The sequence below is a fragment of the Prorops nasuta genome, unplaced genomic scaffold (assembly GCF_024137725.1).
Source record: "Prorops nasuta isolate Cenicafe-Biocafe unplaced genomic scaffold, Cenicafe_Pnas_1.2 PNAS00065, whole genome shotgun sequence".
Classification (NCBI taxonomy): Eukaryota; Metazoa; Arthropoda; class Insecta; order Hymenoptera; family Bethylidae; genus Prorops; species Prorops nasuta.
Genome location: NW_027116862.1, coordinates 236,488 through 257,427, shown reverse-complemented (window position 1 = coordinate 257,427; position 20,940 = coordinate 236,488). Strand labels below are relative to the sequence as shown.

The following is a 20,940-nucleotide window of genomic DNA, read 5'->3' as shown; positions in this document are numbered from 1 at the left end:
ATTATATCCTGCTTATATCGATTTGGATCATATCGTAGTCTCCTTATTCGTACGAGAAAAATTCACGATCCGTTGGATTTTCAGAATCACAAACAAGTTTTTTCTTCTTTTTAAAACAGTAACCTGAAATTAATAATAAAGCTTTTTCAATGCAGTCTCTTAATTCATTAAAAAAACAGAAATATTTTATTATACTTTCTCAGTAGAAGTACCAACTCCCCAGTATTTTAAAATATGGAACACAAGGTTTTTAAAAAATGAATATTTCGGGATTGCTTGACGTATCTTTAACGGAAGTAGTGGCAACTGTCCAGAAAAGAAAGAAAGTAATAACATCGACGAATTTTTTCGACTGAGAATAAAAATATACGTTTACTTCTTACATTACACCGATCTGCAATGTTGTCTAATACACATACCTAATAAGAGTGAAAAAGATTAATACTAAACATTAAAGACTTCCAAGTTTTGTCCAATGATTTCACTAGCAAATTAAATATCGTAGCTTAAATAGTTCTTCTTCTTTGAGGAAGAAAATAAAAATGCGCATAGTTTACAAATTATACTAAAACCTATTAGCAACGTTAGTTCATAACTAAGAACAATTGCTGATGAATCCTTTCATGTGGAAAGATATAATCGATGATAGTCATTTGCGCCGAACGCACAATTGCATTTTGGACACTTTCTTTGTCGAGTCTCGTATCGCGTACGTAAACAGTCCCAGCAAAATACGTGGAAGCACTTTGTTAGCACCGCATCTTTTCTTTTCACTTTACACGATGGACAAGTCAAAGTCTCTTTGTATTCGCGAAGCTCTTCGGCCATAACTTCATCTAGAGTCTCTGCTAATTCGATCTTCTTCATCCTTTCCACCTTTCGTCTAAGTTGTGCTATTTCCTCCTGAACAAATAACAATCAAACGTTAAGCAGTCATCAGAATCATTTCCCGAAGAAAAAGTTAATTAAGTCTTACTTGTAATCTCTTTGTTTTATAAGCCTCGGCTTCCAATGAACTTGTTTTCTCGGCAACTACCTGCTGAGCTTCCTTCATTTGCGAATGATATTTTTCTGGATAGAAAATGATAGCATGAACACAAATTTCCTCGATCGAGACATAAATTTTTAAAAAATATTTACCTAAATGAAGTTTTAAGTCTGCCGCAGATTGAGCACTTTCAATGGCTTTCCGTTTATGCATTTCCATGGCTTGCTGTCGTAAAGCTAATTCTTTCTCAACAGTAGCTAAAGAATTTTGCAGAAGACGCTCTTTTTCTTCCAATTTACGAACGACTACATTGGCAGCTTCAACTTGGGTTGTTAGAGTCGTAACTTGTTCCTTTAAAACATCTTTTTCCTCCCTGGCCAGCTTGTGCAACTGGTTACTCTTAATTCTTTCAGTCATCAATTTGAAATTGGCATCATCTTTCTCACGCAGTTGCTGAATCAATCTAGAATTTTGTTCTTGCATATCTTCAAAAGCTTGGCCAGTGACCTCCATTTCGTTCAGTAAAGCCTCTTCCTCCTGCAGCCAGACACAGTTCTGTTCAGCGTTACACCACCGTTCGTATTCATATCATTAAACAATATGGCAAACGCTATTACTCTTCATACTCATACTTATTTCAATTTCTATAGCTTAATATTGTTTTTTCAATTAATAATATTAAGCTTTCTATTAGTATCAATAGAAGTTACAGTTAATGACAAAATCTTTGAGAATCGTTTAATTTAGAATGAAAGGGGTGTTTTTTGTTAAATGTCGAGTTACAGATTAAATTATTCCATCATTTATTAGCTTATAATTTTATAAATTTAGATCGTTAACGAAGGTGAGTTTGGTAAATGAGTTAGATGATAAGTAGGATTAGTAATAGAATGTAAGTATAATCTTTGTAAAAACGTAGAAAGATTGTGATCTACCTGCTTTTGTGATGCTACTTGTCTTTGAAGGGTGTAAGCTTGTTCTTCCAATTTCTTAATTTTTATCTGTGCGTCCTCGTCAGCTAACTTTTTTCTTTCTTCTCGTTTACTTTCTTGTATCTTTTTAATTTGTTGCCGCAACTCTTCGAGTTCCGCCCTAGTTTTACGTTCCGCCGCCATTAATTGTACTTTATCCCTCTGCTCTTTACCAACTCCTTTATACATATCAAGAAGCAATTTCATCTCCTTCATTTCATTTACAGCTTTCCTGTAATGTTACATGAGTTTTATTAGTGTTTATTAATAAAATCACATCGAAATTATAGGTTAAAAGTTTACGAGTAGTTTCTCTCTTACTTCAACTGTGCTTTCAGGTCCCTGACTATCTCAGATTCAGCTACTTTTGTTTCTTTTACACGGTGGGCAGAGTCCCTGTGCTCATTTTTTATATTTTCTTTCTTAATATCTTTCTCGCGTTTTATATCCTTCTCTTTTTTCAAAGTAGGAGATGTTAGCGCAGCGGAATCAGGTGTACCTTTACTACCTTCTCCCTCGCCTACTTCGATCGTTTCAACTTCCTCGTCACCTCCAGCTTCTCGTTTTATTGTTAATGCATTTTCCTCTTTTATCTAAAACAACGTATAGTTTAATGAATTTTAAAACAATATTATCGATGAAAATTTTAGCTTTTATATCCTTACCTGTGTAGAGTTTGGCAACGAATTCGAGGCATCCTCTTCTTTCCCACTACCATCGGAATTATTTCCTTCCTTATTTTCTTGAGCAGATTGCTGGCCTAATTTAATTGTAAGTTCTTCAATCTCTTTTTTCAGCTAAAATTTTGATTAAGATTATCGTTAAAAATTTATGTTTATTCAGTAGGTATCGTACATAATTAACATTTTACCCTTGGTATTTCCGTGGAAGTTTCCTTGTATTTTCGCTTGTATCTGTGAACCTCGCCTTTCAGTTGTTGATTATGATTTTGTAAGGATGTAATTAAGTGCCTCATTTCACGATTGATTGGTCCAGTTTGTTCATTGGCTGCTAAATTTTGCTCAAACTCGATCCTCAGCATTTCATATTCTTTTCTTAATTGTGCTAAAACGTCTTCTAATTGGATACACTCACCACGTAGTTTTTTTTGCGCCATTAATTCTTCACTCTAAAAATATAAGTTTGTTTTAAAATAATAGCTAACGATAGATTATGCTATCGATTTTAGTGAATTTGTGACTAGTACCTCCATCATCTCGATATGCCGTAAATGCGCATTCTTGCTTGACTGCAACTGTTGTCTGGCATCATCCAGCTGTGTTTTTAATTGCATTGACTCATTATAAAGTACAGAGAACTGTGACTGTAAACATTTATATTCCGTTGTTTCCACAATTACGGATTCAGGAAGTTGACGTATCTAAATGCAAAAAATGTATTGTAAAATTTATAAAGAAATATACATGTTTCAGTGAGATAGATAAGCTCAGAAAGAAAGGTTCTTTTTGACTCACGTCCATTTTTAATTTTTCCACCTCCTTCAGGGCATCCCTATGTTGTTGGTGTAGTTTATCTAACTCTTGTAGTCTATTGTTAGCTAATTCGCGAGTTTCTTCAAGTTCACGTTGTAAATCATCAAGCTTAGTTTGTGAAACACTAGAGGCTACAAGTGTATTTGGCTTGTTGCTTCCTTTTTCATCAGTACCATGGATTTGTTGAAATGCTTTCAATTTTTCTATAGCTTCTCCCAGATGGTGCTCCAATTTATCATTTCTTGCTCTTACTTTATTTAATTCATATTGGAGATCATCAACCTGATTTCTTAACTCAGCTGCTAGGGTATCTTTTCCTGTTATTGTGTCTTGCAATTCGGACATCTGAAAGTTAATATTTCATTAGTTAATTTTCTCCAAAGAAGATCAGTTTTCATTTCAAAAAATTAAATACCTTAAGTGAAATAGTATGATATTTTTCATGAAGTTGAATGTTAATTGCTTGTAAATTCCTATTTTCCATTTGAATTTCTGAATTGGCTCTTTTCACAACTTCATCTATATTAGGGGCTTCTTCTATAAACAGAGAGTATAATTATTATGATAAATTTATAAAGTATGATTATTTCAATGTTTTTAAAAAAATGTTACCTCCATCAAATTCTCCTTTGAGAGCTAACGTTATCTTTTCATTTCTTTGAGATAATCTATCAAATGCTTGAACTACTTTTGAAACAGCACGCTTTGAAACTTGAACTCGATTTGCTAGCTTGTCATCTAATTCTTCTTTGTCCCATGATGAGAGCTGCATAAGGAATGATGTAGTAGCTTCACTTTCATCTAAACACAAAAGCCAAATAATTATTAACTAAACTGGATCTAAAAAGAGAGATAACATCTCAATTTACTTTTATTTTCTGATTCGTCCGCTGTTTCAGCGTCAAATCTTTGCAATAAAACTCGTATGTCTTCATTAAGTTGATTCCAATATCGATTAACCACATTTAGTACTGCATCATCTTGCATTTGTCTTTTCTCTAACTGTTCTATCCTCTGACGAAGCTCTGCTTCCATTCTATGGCGCTGCTCCAATCTCTGTACAAAGAAAACAAGATTTGTTAGTATCATTGGTTAATTGATCAATAGTAAAATCAATCCTTTTTGAGGTTACCTGAGCCAGCTTTTTATTTTGAAATTGTAAGACTTTCATATCCATTTCTTCCAGAGTAGAAATAGGTCCTATCAAAATTGGTTCAAATTGAACTTTTTTAATTGGTGGCTGAGAGACAGAGTCTCCATTATCAGCAGGCCTTTTAGACATTTTGGCAGAGGCTGATGAACTTCTGCAATAAAAATGTGATATTAGTTCCTTAAAAGAGATTTATCTAAGTTTATATAATATTTTTACCGATATTTTCCTAAAAAATTCTCCAAAAATATTAGAGTATTGAGAGTCAAATTTTAAGTCATGATACAAGTATTGCGCGACAAGCCTTGTACTTAATCTCAATTATGTTGAAGGCTCTTTACATTTTGGCAGAAAATTTCGCGAGAAAGCAACGTATTTCCATATCTCTTTTGTTTTCCTATTGGTGTTAGAATTAGACTTTAAAGATTCTAGCATCATACAGGCTAGAATTTAACATATACGTGTACACAATCGAACGAAACTTTCCCTGGGAGCAGGACCGACCTTAAGGTTATATTTACAAAAAATTGATTGAAATATGAGAAAATGCAATCAATAAGAATTTTTTTGGGAGCATAAATGCGCTTCTTGAACCCTTTTTTAGATGCTTTCGAATACAGGAGGAGTGGGAAACTTTATAATACCACGTTAAACCTGAAGCTGGCTGCTGGCTCCATCACATTATCACAATAGGTATGTTTAGTAATATCAGTGATTGTTGGATGGAGCCACCAGTCCCTGAAATTAACGCGCCCTGATATGACATGATATGATACCGTCCAATACCCATCTTAAAAGATTAAAGAGGAATAATGAAAAATCTTAAAAAATTTGGTTACAAATTTATCTTATTTTTGTTTCATATCGCAAAGAAACTTATCATGTTCAGTAGAAGCGTAATACTGAAAATTACATTACATGAGAAATTCTAAGTCTATCATTCTTTTTTCCAAATTTCGAAAAAGTAGTACTTTATTATTAATATATACATATTAAATTTTTCTTTGTTAAGTAGAAGTTAAATATTGTAATAGCATTGCAAACGCAATGTTTTACAAGCGTAAAAGTTTTTGTAATTTAAAGACAAAGATTTATCAATTCAGTTTTTAATAAATACTTTCTTTCAGATATTGTTCTTATATCACACATTTATACATGGGTGGTAGAATTGGTAAAATGATGCTTCTGAAGTATAATTAATATGCATAAAAGCTGATGCTTTGGCGCATTGTCATACATTCAACTTCATCAATTTTCAATGTGTTCGTTTTGATATTGATTTCTTCTTCAATTTGAATCTGATTCTGTAGCAAGCGACGCTGTGAAGCTTGGGCCTGAATAAAATTGGAAAAGAGTTATAACATATGCTCAGTAATGTAAATGGATGCAAATTTAATTGCTAATGGTAAGAAATTAAAACCTCTGCTAAAGCCTGTTTAAGAGTAGCTACTATTTCTTGAATATCAGAGATTTCTTTGATTAAATTAGATTCTACACGATCATATATCATCTCAAAACCAGGTCTCTGACAACGATTGCCTAATCTGGTCTGTGCCACAGCCATATAGGGTTCTTTTTCTTCTATTGCCTTTTGTAAACGTTCAATATTTAGACCCATTTCCTTTGCTTGGCGCATAATCTATAATTGGAAGAAATATAAATAAGCAGAAGTATAAAAATTTCATAAAAATGTGAAAGAAAAAAATGGAGAAACTCACTTCTGTATGTTGAAGCTCCAGCTTGGTTTTTGTTGCTTTAGTGTCACCTATCCGTTTTAAAAATGCAGCATCTGTTAAATTCTTCTGACTATTTAAATCTTCAATAGTTTGATTTATAATATGATTAATGTAACATCTCAGCTGTTTAGCTGAGTTCCCTTCCTTGGCTGCTTCTGTTGTCAATGTTTGTGTGTATAAAATCCAGTCGTCGAGATTTGCAGTTCTATAATATATTTTTTTATTTTATTATTTTGTCAAATACACTTATAGTTTATTGATTAGACTTACGAAGGAGTAAGAGTAGTTTTTCCACAATATAAATTTAAATTTATGCTGTTTTCTTTGATTAGAAGATTCCTCTTGTCAATTCTTAAACTACTATCTTTATTCTGAAGATCGCGATCTAACGAATACATCAAAGCCTTTAATCTTCGAATTTGCTCTTGAGTCTGTTCTAATGTCCTAATTATGGTGCTTTCAGCAGCTTTTATCGTTTTGGATTCTTTAGTTAATTCTCTGTTCACTTCGTCGTGAACTAAGTCTATCCCTATTCTTTGTTCTCTGTAAAAAAATAATTATGATAAAACGATGATAATAGAAATTTAAAAAAAATGTAATTCACCTAATTTCGAGGCATTTCTCACATATAACAAGGGCATTTCTTCTCAAGCTGGACAAAGTATCGTAAAGTCGTTCCTTATATAAATTAAGAGCATCTATTTCCAGAAAAATTTCTTTTCTAATAAATAGCAGTTCTTTTTTACGATATTCGATATCTTCTATTTTTTCTTTCAATCGAAAGTCCGTCTCCTCTTTATTGCCTTTAATAATTTCTTCACTTTTTTTACGAAGATTATTAGATTTTTCCAAGAAGCAATCAGCAAATTCTTGCTGAATTTCACTACACGTGTATCTGGAAATATTTGTACAATTTTTAGATAGGTTTTACTCTTATATTTTCGAGAATTAAATTAGCTGATCTACCTGTGACAATTGTGAAGCTGCCAGTCCTTCAGTGAAAACCTCGGAGCGGAGTGCCCTATGATCATATATTCCTTCGTACCCATTTCTTCAATTAGCTGAAATCGCTAAAGATTACTATTCTGAGTGGTTTTAAAAGGAGCCCCCCAAAAACCCCCTGAATTAAAAAAATGGAATTTTAAATCACTCCTATCGACATCGACTAAGCTGGTCTAGCTAGCAAAGCAAAGCAATCAATTGAGCAAGTGTTCATTTCACTGGTCTCCAAGGGAACTGATAAACAATCCATTTAAGTTTTTGACATACAATACGATGCATATACCGATACAACTTATATCCTGCAATGGCTGCTCCTACTCACTCGGCTTACAACAATATGTGGATTGAAATTAAATTATTAGCTCATTTTCAATTAGCACAACAAGAAAATAATAAGGCAGACTACTTTTGCAAGGATAAATGGAAGAAAAGAACGAACAAGAGAAAGAATTCTTGAATAATTTTATTTTCTTTTGCAATCCTTATATTACAAAACATACTTTTCCAGACACATTGAAAATATGCTCTATTTACACTGGATTGTTGCCTAGTTTTGTGCTAACATTTCATCTTTACAGGAATATTATTAAACTAATCGCGTAGGCTTTCGTATAATATGATTATGGCAGTACATTTACATTAAAGTCTATTTATCATTGATCATTTATGTTATACATACATCATTTATTTGTATATCATATGAAAATCTGCGTATTATGTGCATCCACTAGGCATATAAAAGAATTTATATATGTATATAATTTTCGCGTCGATTAATAAGCATCCAGTTAAATACGTGGCATATCTCTTATACGCCTTTAATATGAGATCTAGTATTATTATTATGTAAAGGAAAAGTAACGAACGTAAACCGAATGTTTGCATAGAAATTTTTCTTGGACTTAAGCGATTCTTTGTTAAAGAAACAAAAACCAAACAATTGAAACGTTATGATTCACTTTGCTTTCCCGAACCCTTCATTACCTTCCAAATTCGTCTGCGATATGTACGAATCACAAAAAGCTGGCGAAAAGCGATTGGACCCCTGCTCGCTAGTTTAACGCTAAGCAAGTTGGTTTTAGTTTCACCCGATCAATCAAAGTCTCTTGAGAAAATCTCAAAGTCAATTATGACCCTTCTAGTATTGTCTAAAGGTATTCATTCCACACCTTTTCTCTATTTCATACATTCAGTCTAAACAAGATTATATTTATACTATTTATAATAAGATCTTGGAATTATCTCGGGATGCTTAAACTTATCATAATAACGCCAAGCGGCTATGTACAAATCGCTATTTCTTATATTTTCCTAAACACATCAATCACTTTCTAGCTTTTGCTTTCAACAACCAAAAAATTTAATCTGAAACAATGAACGCAAACAAAATTCTAACATATTCTGGCAGTAGTTTACTCGGTATACGCAGTTAGCAGGACAGTTTAACGTTAATCGCCAATTATTGTTAATTCAATAATAAACAATTGGAAATGATATGCTTTCAGTGCTGACTGATCCATAGAAAATGGAACTTTAAGGTCAAACAGGCTCTAGTGCAATAAAATTATGCTAAATTTCTTATTACAATCTCGCATCCTAAACTAATATTCGACAGTGAAGGGCCTCATATCTCGAGGATTTAACAAAAAGGTTTAGACTTTTTCCTATGACTTATCTAGGAACGGAAAATTTATATGAAATTCTTAATTCGCATATTGCTTAAAAAGCTAATTACGAAATACGCAAGAAGAGTTTTCATCTTTTCCTCCTTTAGTCTCCTTTGATCAAATCGTGAAAATTGTTTAGCAAGCTTGAAAAAACATACAATTATAGAAACAGTTATCATATTACCTTGCCTCAGTCATTTTGGCAAAGTATCGTTAGAATCTATTTTAGTCGAGGAACAGCTTCTTCAGCTATTTACTTTTTAATGTAAAAATTACTGTCTATATTAATCGAGAAACAAGTATCAAGAGGTGCTGTTCCTGTGCTTCTTATTTTTTGCCTTGCCAGGTTCAAATTCATCTTCGCTTCTGCGACGTTTTTCCTTCAATTGTTTCTCCATAGCTAGCATAGTAATCATCCTCTTGTGGGAATCACCGACGATCCAACCATGCTGCTCCTGACGATCGTCCTCTTCCTCTTCGACAGTTGGCGCAGTCTCTATTATTTCCTCTTCGTCACTCGAACTTGACCAGTAATAGAGCTGATTGGCTGCAGCCCTTTTTCGCCTACCAATAGCAACACCTACACCTTCATCCACCTTGTTCCAAGATTTTGTTGTTTTCAATTCTTCGTCATCGGACTCTCGTCTTCCCGAAGAAGACCTACGTTCCTTCGGCTCCTTTCCATTCACAGACAACGATCTCTTCTTCTCTGTAGTTGGTGTCTTATTTTTCTTAGCAGTTACCTTTGCCTCGACTTTTATAGGCTTCTTCCTCGTTGGAGATTTAGATAACTTCTTTTTGGTCCCCTCATTCTTCTCCTCCTCAACCGGTCGCTTTTCCTCCTCGCAATTATTTTCAGCATCACTTATCTCATTATCCTGCTTGCCCTTTTCTTCATCTTTATTAAATCTTTTCTTCTGCTGATGTTTCTTCTTCTCGGACGAAGCACCCTCTTCAGAATCCGAGTCCTTCTCCTCCATAATTCTATCACTTTTCTCATCCGAATCTTTTTTCTTCCCCAGTTCTCGTAGAATTTCTTCTTCGATTGCCTTCTGTTCTTTTGCTATTATCTGTTCGTGCTTCTTTTCGATGTACCTTTCCTTCCTCTTCTCCTTGGACTCTCTTTTGGGCTTACGGTGCTGTCTCTCATAATCCAGTTTTTCTCCCGATTTTCTCCTAGATTCCTTTATTAGAACTTCTTCATCGGAGCTACTGATCTCTGCTAATAATCCTTGTTTGCCAATTGCGCACTTCCTCTGTCTTCTGGTTGGCTGCAGGTCCATCAATATCCTCTCTTGCTCCTCTTGCATTCTTCTCAATTGTTGCTGCTTTCTTTTCTTCGATTCCTGTACTTTCCTGCTGAGAAAAACATGAAGAGGCAAATTATCGGATTGCTCCTGTGGTTTTTCATTGCTCGACAATTTTTCCGGTAGTTCCATAATATCTTCTTCACGCTCATCGTTCTGACCCAACGAATTAGTCTCTACGATATTTTCGTCTATGATCGATTTTTTAAAATCATCGTTCAACTCGTCAGCTCCAGCTTCGTTTAGTTGACTTTCAGCTTTAAGCTCGGTTGATTGATCCAGAAGGTCTAAAGCTTCTTCTAATGGGATTAAATCTTCCTCTTGCTTATGATTTTTTATCTCGGGTAATTTTTCCACGCCCCTCTTCTCATCCTCTTTAATTCTAACAGCTTCAGTTTCTTCAGGATCTGATTCAACCACCGAGCTATCTTCCCTGTACAAATCATCCAGCTCGAATCCTCGATCTGACTGATTGTCAATGTCGTCCTCAGAATTTCTTTGATCATCCTCCTTATGCTCGTCTATCACTAAACGATTTTCTGAGTTTTCAGACTCTGATTTTTTAGTCTCACTCTCTTCGTTCCTTCGTTTGGTTCCTGCCTTGATCTCCGCCCAGATGTCGATATTTTCCTCGTTCTCCATTTCATACTTGCCGGAGCTCAAAACTGAATTAACGTCGTCGATTCTATCAGCTCTGCGACTGGGGTTCCTGACCTCGTATTTTTCCTCCTCAAATTCGCTTTCGGAGGATGACATTTCTGCGAACAAATTCTGTTTTCCTTTAGAGCAAGTACGTTGAGATTTGGATATGCCTACGCCAATATCTTCAGTTTTCGCTGCTGTCCTAAATTCATCGGAACTGTCGTCTTGGTCTTTCCAGTTCCTGGCTCGTTTCTTCAAGTTTTTACTCCGCTGCTTTCTCTGCAATTTCTGCAGCTTCGTTTGCTCGCCGGGTCTTTTAGTCTGCTTACGCTCAATATATTCATCCATCGGTCCAGTGACTTCCTCGCCTTGAAAAGATTTTAAAGCACCCTTTGTCTTCGGGACGAATTTCTCCATCTCCTTGAATTTCCGGTCGATCATCGACTCAAGCTTGATACCCAGTGGGTCACCTTTGCCATTTTCCAAGGTATCTCCAATAGCTTTGGACATGAGTTTTGCAATGTCAACCTCGTTAGACCTTAAACAGTTGTTTTCATAGCTTCTCTCCTTTCCTCTTTTTTCTTCAGTTTCTTTCTTCCATTCGGATCCCTCGTAGCTTTTTTCCTTGTTCCTATAAGACAAAACCGACCCAAGGCCTTGCTCCACTTGACTTTCCTCATCATCAAAATCATAAACATCTTTGATTTTATCAGACAAATATTCTTCCTTCCTGTTGTCAAAACCGTCTCTTCGTTTCTTCTTCTCTGCCAAACCTCCAAGGTGTTCATTTCTTCTAATAAGAGGGAATTCAGGATGTTTCTTAGTTTTCTTCGTTTTACGTTGCTTCTGAACATTCAACTCTCGTAGTGCAGCCTCTGACTTGGTTTTCTCATGCAGTTTCCTGTGCTTCATCTCCTTTTTCCTTTCGAACAGCTCTTTAATAGGGTTTCTAATCTTTTTCAGTTGAGACTCCTTAGACAAAACTATGCTTGGGTTCTCGATCGGATCTTTTGTGAAATTTTGCGATGATTTGCCTTCCATTATTGAGTCCTCTGGCGTTGTAGATGTGGGTGCACGAGCACAGGCTAGTTCCGCCAGAACTTTCATCGGTGTAGACCCACTGAAAAAGTAAGAAATTGTTAGTTGGATAGTTAATATTTACAATAACAGTAAGAATTATGTAATTTAATTAATTTTAATTACTTATGATCATGTTTTCCATTGCTATGCAATAAATTGGACAATGCTTTGTCCAGGAGTCCCCCCAAAGAGTTCATTTTACCCTTGAAGCCAGAATCCAAGTCGTAAGGATTCTTATCCAATTGGATATCCTTTTCCATACATACTTGACGATCGTTGTGGTTCTTCTGACTAAACGTATTTGCTATTAAATTCTCGCTTTCTCGCATACGTTGCTCGATTTTATCTCGAAGTTTGTTGTTATCTTCGAAAGCAACGTCTAAACTATCCTCATATCCAAGATTGTCAATACGAGATATATCAGGACTGGCGGATCTACTTGAATTAGTGCTTCTTCGTCCGCCTCGTTTGTTCTCCTTGCTGCTGTACATTTCTTCGCCCAACAACTACAAAAAAATACATATTATAGAATACATTTTTTTTAACGTCGATATTGAACAATAATTAGCTAAGATCTTCGAGGGGAAACAATATATAATAAATATAAAACATATTTTATTTATACTTGTGTTCAAATTCGTGTTTAATATTTCTTCCATTTATTTGTAATTTCTAATTGCAAAATTATTGTACAAATTTCAATAACAGCATTAATTAATTTAACATTAAACTGTCTAAATGATCATTAGTGTATAATGTTGATTCGACTAATTATACATTATTGATAGGAATGAGAAAGTTTTCAGTAATTAAATTAAATTTGGTGTAATGCATGTATATAGGCAATTCTAACTCGTTATTTGAATTCACAACTTACTTGATTGACCGATTCAAGCAAGCTACCGAGACTATTTTGACTTTCAACATCTCGCCATCTGTCTCTGCCAGTCCTGAATCCTTGGTCCTCTTTCTTGTGGTAAGATTCGGAGTGATCCAGCTTGATTTTTTTCGCACCCCTTAATTCTGTTTCTGTAGTTGCCTTTAATCTTGAGCAACATTCAACGAACAGCTCCTCATCGAAGTTCAGTACCTTTCCTTGCCTAGATTTGGTATTTTTAATTTCTTGAGGGGCATCCAGTGCATTGTCCTCTATGGCGTCAGTGGGTGCTATGGTGATGACTTCTGGTCTGTCCTTGGAAGTTGGCGAACGTATAACAACCTTTTCCCCAGAAAATTCGCTGTTCTTTTTGGCCTCGTCTCCACCAATCTCATCCTCCTCCTCGTTCTCGCTATTTGAACTATACTCTATAGAATTATCTGGTGTTTCGTGTATGAACAAAGGTGAAATTCTTCTTTCGTTGGTTTCAGTTTCAGAGTCTCTGGACTGAGAATTTATGTCAGGACTGGGTGAACGATTCCTGATACTACTAGGAGCTAGACTGCTGTCTCCTGGAGAACTTATCTCAGTATACGTAGAGATCCTGCTAGGAGTCTCCTTACCCTTCTTGTCTTCAAACTCATCGGATCTTGGTTGCTTCATTATTATCAAATCCTTCCAATCTTCATCCTCCGTCCTTCTCCTAATTCTCTTAGATACAGATTTCTTTCTCTTCTCCCTATCATCTTCCTCACTTTCTTTTATATTTTCCAAATTACTGTCCTTATCCTTTACCTCGTGCTCATCAAGGCTCAAGCTCTTAGACTGATTCCTTAGTTCGTAGGATGAATCTTTCTTAAACTTTTGCCTCTTATCACTTTGATCCCCAAGATACATCAATTCATAGGCAATCGAATGGGATATTCTCTCCTCTGCTCTTTTCTTGCTCTCTCTGCACCTGGAATTTGACATGAGTGCTTCGCTTAGGGTCAAATCTGATTGGCTAGAATGGGAATCGTGTTTCTTTTGACTCCTGGAAGAGTTTCTGGATTTTTCTTTAGACATCTTCTCTTCGCTCTCATCTTCGGACCCAGAACTTTTGCCATTGTTGGGAGACCAACTACTTCTTTTTGAATTTCTCTTAGAATTTCTCTTAATATTAGAAGACCCTCTAGATCCATACTTTACCTTTTTGTCATCCTGACCCTTAGCACTCTCCAAGGATTGATCAAAGTCCTCATTTATTCTGGACTCATCAGTGTCACTCTCTGATTTTGATATCCAATCATTCAACACTTCTTTTACCTTATCAGTTTTCTCTCCACAGAAAACTCTACCAAAAACACTTTTTACTATTTTGCTCTTATTTTGTGATTTTATGCCATCTTCGTTATCACTTCCATCACTTTCACTCGAAATCCCTTGGATTTTGTTCTCTTTCTTACTTCTACCTTTTGCTCTTGATCTTCCATGACCTTTTGGAGAAGTTTTGTGTTTCTTTGCTGTCTTTTTAGATACAGTTTCCTTTAATTCGTTCTCTTCGACTACATGATCTTTGTCGGTATCAGGTAATTTTGATTCTACAATCAGCTCTTCTAGATTTGTCTCCAATGATGAGGTTACCACTGGGACTTCAAAATCATCAGAGGACATTTGAGAGTCATTCTGGGTATTCTCAGTTAATTCAGAATCATCCAAAAGCTTCTGGATATCTGCTGACATATCCGTATTCATTGAATTTTCATCACTGTCGAATTCAGAAATTTTCACATTAGATCCTTTATCGTCGCCTCTCCCCTTTTCCGATAAATCTCCTTCGTCGAATTTCGTAGCTGACCACGCTGTTCTAGTTTCGTTTTCCAGAGTTTTTTTGAACGTCTTCTGTTTATTGGAAAGTTCCACCGGAGTATCGAGTATCAAATTGTCAGTTTGAATGGAGCAAATTAATTTTCGAGGCTCTTCTGTTAGTTTCTCTTTTTTACTTCTCCTCGATTTAGCTGTTACAACTGCGTCCTCTTGCTCCTCAAAATTCTTATCTTCATCCATCTTCAAACTACTATTTGTCTCTGCCAGATCCATACAATTTTCATCCTCGAATTCAAAGTCGTCAAAGCTACTGAAGTTTAATTTATGATTTCTTCGAGGTCTCAAGCTAATTTTATTCGTTTGATTGTCACTCGCAGCCTGGTCTATTTCAACGTTGTCCTGATCTTTAGAAAGTTCCACAGTTTTCTTTTGATTCTTTCTGGACTTACACTTACGTATAGACATTTCATTTTCATTAGAACTGCAGTCAATGGAGATTTTCTGTTCTACATCAGAAACAACCGTTGTATCAGTACTACAATCTACTTCCGGCATCAATACTCTTGACGTTTGTAAATTTGGTTCTTCATCGTTGAAAACTTCTTTGCAAGCTACCAGAGACTCTTCAGTTTCTGGAGTATCCAAAGCTAAATGTTCTTCAGCCAAACTCTTCTTCTTTTCCTTTCTTCTCTCAGACCTCTTTTTCTTCCCTTCGAGTTTTGGTAATACTTTAATAGGCGTCGATGAAGATTCAGGTACAGGACTCACGTGATCTGTGAGAACGTACTCTTCATGGCTCATGTTCTCCGTGATTTTGCAAATTTCCTCGTCCAAAAGCTCGTCCTCCAGAGCTTCCATGGTGACCTCGCTTCCTATCACTGTCTTCGAGGTTTCAGGGATGGAGAACTGTGAGAGCTCTTTGACCAAACTAATTTGTTTCTCCTTATTGGTTCTCTCAAGGTCACTTTGATCGACAGAGTTATCCTCATTTGTAGAGCCCTCTCCATTATTCCAGCTCTCGCGTAACTTTTCTATTTCATCCTGGTTCTGCTCGTCGTTCTTTTCTTTACCTGATTTTGCCACCTGCAACAAATGAGATTGAGACATGTTGTGTTTCTTCAGGGAGCTTTTCCTGGTGAAGCTGGTCGCGCAAACGTCGCAAAAAAATCGAGCAGCCTCTTTCGTGAGCTTTTTTCTCTTCTCCACAATGAGAATCTCCCCATTCTTCGTGTGGACCACCACGAAATTGCCTGCAGCTCGCTTTTTTGGTGCTTGGAAGTCCTCGTGGTGCTGAACGTCATCAGTTTGAGGTTTTTCAGAGGCTGATGATTCTGATTGAACGCTATCCTCGGTGCTGTTGCCAGCCTCTTCGTTATTCTCTCGAGTAATTTCGTTCCCAATCACAGTTTCCAATTTCTCAAATATTTTCTCATCTTCGATTTTGTCTGATTCTACTTCCAGTTTCTCTTCAGGTTCCACAAGTTTTTCATCGTCCACTGAAGGTTTGGTTGAAATATTCTCACCACAATCAGTGTCTACTAAAAGGACGTCCTTCTTGGCTCTTCTTTTTAAACTCTGTCTCTTCTGCGAAACATTTTCTGCTTCTATTGATTCAGAATCCATTGTGGTAATGCTGACTTGTGCTTCTTCATGTGATTCTTCGAGAATTTCACTTTTTTCTTCTAATTTCTCTTCAGGTTCCTGCTGCTTTTCGTGATCTATTGGCAGTTTTATTGAACAATTTTCATTACTTTCCATTCCTAGGAAAGGAATGTTTCTCTTAACCCTTCTCTTCAGGCTCTGTCGTTTCTGGGAACCAGCATTAATTTCGTTATTTTCAGTTACCACCTGTTGCTCTTGTTTGGTATCAGAATCGATATAATCAGGATCAGAATCCAGCTGTTTTCTCTTGGACAACCTTGTGGTTCTAAATGAGGAGTCTATGGAACTGGAGGAGCTCGATCTTCGAGTTCTATCCTTCAGATTTGAAACAGATCCTTCCAATTCTTCATTTACTTCTTCAGCATCGTTTATCGCTTCTTCGACTCTTCTTGGCTCCACGTTATCACTAGCCTCAGATTCAGATTGGCCTTCAAGGTCGTCGATCAGAGATTTTCGTTTTGTCTTTTTCTTGTGCTGAAGAGTCTCGGTTACCTCAGGAATTTTGAACGATTCGTTATCAGGAATGTCTAGAGATTCGCTGGTCGATTTGTCGTCTTCCATACTGTTTGCTAGATTTTCAGGTTCTTTCGTTTCTCCTTCTAAAGATGATTCAGAATCAATCAAGATATGATCGTAAACCAAATCATCATCCACCAATGATATATTCATCTTAGCTTTTCTCTTGAGTATCTGCCTCTTGTTTGGCATCTCTTCATCAACTGACTCGGTTTTTGTTGCTGAAATATCTGTAGTGTCAGAATTGTCCAGCTCTTCAGCTTCGGATGCTTCATGGACTTTCTTCCTCTTTCCACGTTTCTTAACAGGTGTTGGGAATTCTGCTTCTTCATTAATCTTCTCTTCTTTATCCTCGTTCAGTTTTTCTTTATTCTTTTCATCCATACCTTCTGTTGCGGTTATCAACGTTTCTACTGGCAAGTCATCCAAAGCCTTAAGATCACTTATATCTTCCACTACAGTGACATCGTGTTTGCTAGAATTAATCGATGATCTACCTCGAGAAGATTTCCTCCTACGAGTTTCTGGAAGCTGTAATGCCTCTAATTCTAAGGAGTCTTCAGGAGTTTTTGGGATTTCGTCCTTTGATCCCGATTTTCTCTTACCACGTCTGGAAGATTTAACTTCCTCCTTCACATCTGTTTTCCTTCTGACCCTTTTCTTAAATGTTTTCCCAGCTTCGGCATCTTCAATTTTTGATTCTTGCTCGTCTATATTTAGGATAGTTTGGTCTGTTTTTAGTTTCTTTACAGATTCGACAAGTTTAGAATCATTTTCTTCAGTAACATTGTCATCTACGTTAGATGTTGATACAGTTTCGTCTATCGCTTTTCTTTTACTAGTGGGAGCAGCTTCTTTTTCACCATTGTCCAATTTTCCTTCATTCCTTTCTGATGATTCGTTATTCCCTACTCGTGAACCGTTGATCAATTTCATTATTTCAGCTATGCACTGCTCATCAGCAATAGGATTTTCTTCAACAGGCTCATTTTTATCTACACATTTTCGTTTATTTTTTCTTGGACTTGCAGAATCCAATGATTTTTTCTTGCTTTTTTTAACAGAATTTTCGGTTTGAACTTTCATTGAGGTGTCAACAATCTCGGTAACATTCGGTTCCTTTACCAAAATTTCCCTTTCAACAATGTTTACTGTTTTCTCCTCTGTCACCTCTTCGTTAGATGCTTCTTCTTTAGCAACATCTTTATTAGTCATTTCTTCATTAGTCATTTCTTCATTAGCCACTTCTTCATTAGCCACTTCTTCGTTAACCACTTTTTCGCTAGTCACTTCTTCGTTAGTCACTTCTTCGTTAGCCACTTCTTTGTTAACCATATTTTCATTACCCACTTCATCATTAGCCTCATCTATGTTAACCACATCTTTAATAGGCTCATCTTCCAATTTATTCGATATTTCACGTATTTCTCCGTCAGTCGAATTATCGACCTTTTCCGGTCCACTGTCAATCCTTTCGCTAATTTCTGGGTTCTCGGTCAAAGCTGGGCCAACCTCATCTAGAATACTAGTCAGTTCATCGGCAGCGTTATCCAGCAATGATCCGACTTCGCCTTCGAGCAACGCATCCTTCTGCTTGGCAATTTTCGACACGATTTTTTCCAAGAACGAACCTTTGCCCTTGGGTTTTCTCCTGGATAAATCCAGGATGATATCGTTGGAGGGTGATTCCGTCCTAACATTCGACAAAGTGGAAGGCCCCTCGTTTTCCTGATTCATTGAAACATCCTGTGCGTTACTTTCTAAGGATTTAATTTCCTCGTTCGAGGATTCTGTTGCATTATTATCCGCTGGCTGTTGAAGGTTACTCTGGAGAAGTTCAGGATTTCCATTATCAACTACAGTTTGCATGGTCAACACAACGCTCTGTTGAACCTCCACTGGAATATTCACACCTTCCGTTAAAATTCCAATGACATTGCTTAACGACCTTTTGGACGTTCTCTCCTTCTTCGTACCCCAAGACTTCCTAGGTCTCGATGCCTTCAACTTCTGTGCGTTCATCGAAGTCTCCAGTGTATTTTCCTTCCCACTATCTATGTTAGAATTTCCCATTTCCAACTGCAAATTATTTAAGTTCACGTTCATCGTCTGCGAGTTAAATTTTTCCATCGAGATGCTTTCCACATCCAACAATGTTTCTGACTTCTTTCCAGACTTCGAGTTCAAATCCTTATCAGGTTCCTCCTCCTCGATAGGATCGTTCTCCAAAGTCCTCTCTCGATTCTTGTCGTCACTTACTTTTGTAGAACTTTCCACCTTCGTTCTACCACGTTTTCTACCCAACGTAGTACCCTTCTTTAACGAATCATTACTATCTTCTACAATCTCATCTTCACCCTCTTTTTCCATGGATTTTAAATCTTTCTCTTTCTCTCCAGTAGACTCTTCTTTCTCCTCCGATTCCAAATCTTCCCTCGAACAGTTTTCACCCACTTCCAAATGGCTCGTCTTTGGCTCCTCAGGTTCCTTGTGCATTTGCACGATTGTCTCAAAACGAGTGCTGCTTTCCATCTCCTCACTAAATTTTCTCTCCGAACGCAAGGATTTCCTCGGCTGCCTCTCCTTCTTCAAAAGGACCTTGGTCTCCGCAGTGTCAGGCTCGATTTTGTCCAAGATCTCTTTTCTAATCGAAGTCTTCGACTTGCTTGACTGCCTAAGGCTACGTTTGGTTATTGTTTCGCGAGATTGAACGCTCAATTTCGTCAAAGTATCGGGGGACCTCGTAATCCTAGAGGATCTCAAAAGTTTCTTCACTTCCATAGGCACTCTCTCAACCTTGATTGTTTCATCATTAGAGTCCAGTCTACCCTCTTGCACGGATTTGCTTCTGGTCTCTGGATGTCTAAGAAGATCCTTTTTCTTATCTCTGTTAACCCTTTTAACGTCCTTGGTAAGCTCCGATAAATTATCGTTGCTCCTCGTGCTCCTCAAGCTGTCGATTCTTCTGGGGATTTCCTTCTCACTCAAAATTAACGGCTCGCTTTTCCTCCCCTTCAACCTTGTCCCCCTCGAGTTACCCTCGACCTTGGGGACGTTATTACTCTGCGATTCAAGAGGCTTGACGTAGCCCTTTGGTTTCCTGCCTCTGTTCGATTTTGGCTTCTCCTCCTTTTCAACAGGATCTTTCTTCTCTTCTCTATCCATTTTCAAGGACATCCTTGTTGTCTTCTTGTTCTCCATCAAAGCTGGAGACAAAATGGGCAAATCGCTAGTTTTCTCAGTAGCCTCTTCGCCCATTCTATTGACTGGCTCCAAGATTGGCATTCTTTCGCTGTCAGAGGACAATCTTGTTGTCCTTCTAGGCAGACTATCCAACGACTTGCCCTTTGACATTTTACCTCTTTGCTTCTGCGACTCCTGAGCAGTGTTCTGACTAGCCTTACCCTGTTCCGGTGATTTAGTCTCTTTCCTAGGAGAATCCTTGTTAGGATTCTTTGCGAATTTACCATCCTGTGTTCTCAGTTGAGATTTGGCCTTGAGCGAGGCGTTCAACGAGGCTATAGGGTCCACGTTTCTTTTCCTCTTAGGCGTCGGTGGCGATCCGACCTTCGACCTAGATTCGTTAGATTCGTCTTTCGACCTCTTCTTCGTAGTTTCCTCGCTCTTCGAATCCGCAGCTCTTAAACTCTTTCCTCTTTGGATTTTTGCAAGCATTTCCCTCGTCTTCAGGTACCTTCGCTTGCCCACTGCTCCACTCTCGACTCTGCTCCTCTCACTCTCCATCCTGGATTCCTTCCTCTGACCATCGATCGACCTTAAGGACCGAGGATCCACATGATTCACCACGCTCTCGATCACAGCAGAGAGGTTGTCGCTTCTGCATCGGTGTCTCTGAATCGACTTGGCGTTCTTCAACAATTTGTTCCTGAGTACAGCTTTGTTTCGTGATATTCGAGAAGCTGTGGAGTTCTCCCCTTCGATCCTGGGTCTGGACCGTGTTTGCATCTGCAAATTTTAACAAAATTGTAGTAACGTATAATAATTGATACAGTAATTATCAAGAGACACGGTAGTGTCTCGAC

General features: G+C 37.1%; 3 protein-coding genes across 6 annotated transcripts in view; all 3 read right to left on the bottom strand.

Moving 5' to 3' along the window:
• Positions 1-329: 329 nt before the first annotated feature.
• Positions 330-5,251, bottom strand: Bre1 (E3 ubiquitin-protein ligase Bre1). Of its 2 annotated transcripts, none has more exons than XM_066745536.1 (14): positions 4,822-5,251; positions 4,585-4,756; positions 4,322-4,508; positions 4,065-4,253; positions 3,868-3,989; positions 3,435-3,797; positions 3,167-3,340; positions 2,831-3,088; positions 2,625-2,756; positions 2,281-2,552; positions 1,924-2,191; positions 1,141-1,543; positions 977-1,071; positions 330-903 (listed from the first exon to the last, which is right to left on the bottom strand). In XM_066745536.1, the coding sequence occupies exons 2-14, from the start codon at positions 4,732-4,734 to the stop codon at positions 622-624; spliced, it is 2,895 nt and encodes a 964-aa protein (XP_066601633.1). In that variant the 5' UTR covers positions 4,735-4,756; positions 4,822-5,251; the 3' UTR covers positions 330-621. The 2 variants fall into 2 exon arrangements, with proteins under 2 accessions (XP_066601633.1, XP_066601634.1); XM_066745537.1 differs by having other exon boundaries at positions 1,141-1,525.
• Positions 5,252-5,609: 358 nt separating this feature from the next.
• On the bottom strand, positions 5,610-7,443 carry Tektin-C (Tektin C). Its single transcript, XM_066745573.1, has 6 exons — positions 7,305-7,443; positions 6,943-7,233; positions 6,609-6,881; positions 6,321-6,543; positions 6,023-6,241; positions 5,610-5,936 (listed from the first exon to the last, which is right to left on the bottom strand). The coding sequence occupies exons 1-6, from the start codon at positions 7,385-7,387 to the stop codon at positions 5,799-5,801; spliced, it is 1,227 nt and encodes a 408-aa protein (XP_066601670.1). The 5' UTR covers positions 7,388-7,443; the 3' UTR covers positions 5,610-5,798.
• A 353-nt stretch (positions 7,444-7,796) lies between these two features.
• LOC136784683 (titin homolog) overlaps positions 7,797-20,940 on the bottom strand; it is a 39,483-nt gene continuing 26,339 nt past the window's right edge. For all 3 annotated transcript variants that reach the window (XM_066745532.1, XM_066745533.1, XM_066745534.1), the window contains 3 exons: positions 12,914-20,863; positions 12,160-12,542; positions 7,797-12,076 (listed from right to left, as the gene is read on the bottom strand). In XM_066745532.1, the coding sequence (XP_066601629.1) occupies positions 9,310-12,076; positions 12,160-12,542; positions 12,914-20,863 (11,100 nt within the window). In that variant the 3' untranslated portion in view covers positions 7,797-9,309. The remainder of the gene's footprint in view (positions 12,077-12,159; positions 12,543-12,913; positions 20,864-20,940) is intronic.

Coding starts and splice junctions, on each gene's coding strand:
- Tektin-C (XM_066745573.1), bottom strand. CDS start 7,387: ATGGGTACGAAGGAATATATGATCATAGGGCACTCCGCTCCGAGGTTT. Junction 6,882..6,942: donor GAGAAATGCCTCGAAATTAG/GTGAATTACATT, acceptor ATTTTTTTACAG/AGAACAAAGAATAGGGATAG. Junction 5,937..6,022: donor TTAAACAGGCTTTAGCAGAG/GTTTTAATTTCT, acceptor AATTTTATTCAG/GCCCAAGCTTCACAGCGTCG.
- Bre1 (XM_066745536.1), bottom strand. CDS start 4,734: ATGTCTAAAAGGCCTGCTGATAATGGAGACTCTGTCTCTCAGCCACCA. Junction 3,798..3,867: donor ATCATACTATTTCACTTAAG/GTATTTAATTTT, acceptor ATTAACTTTCAG/ATGTCCGAATTGCAAGACAC. Junction 2,757..2,830: donor CTTCCACGGAAATACCAAGG/GTAAAATGTTAA, acceptor TCAAAATTTTAG/CTGAAAAAAGAGATTGAAGA.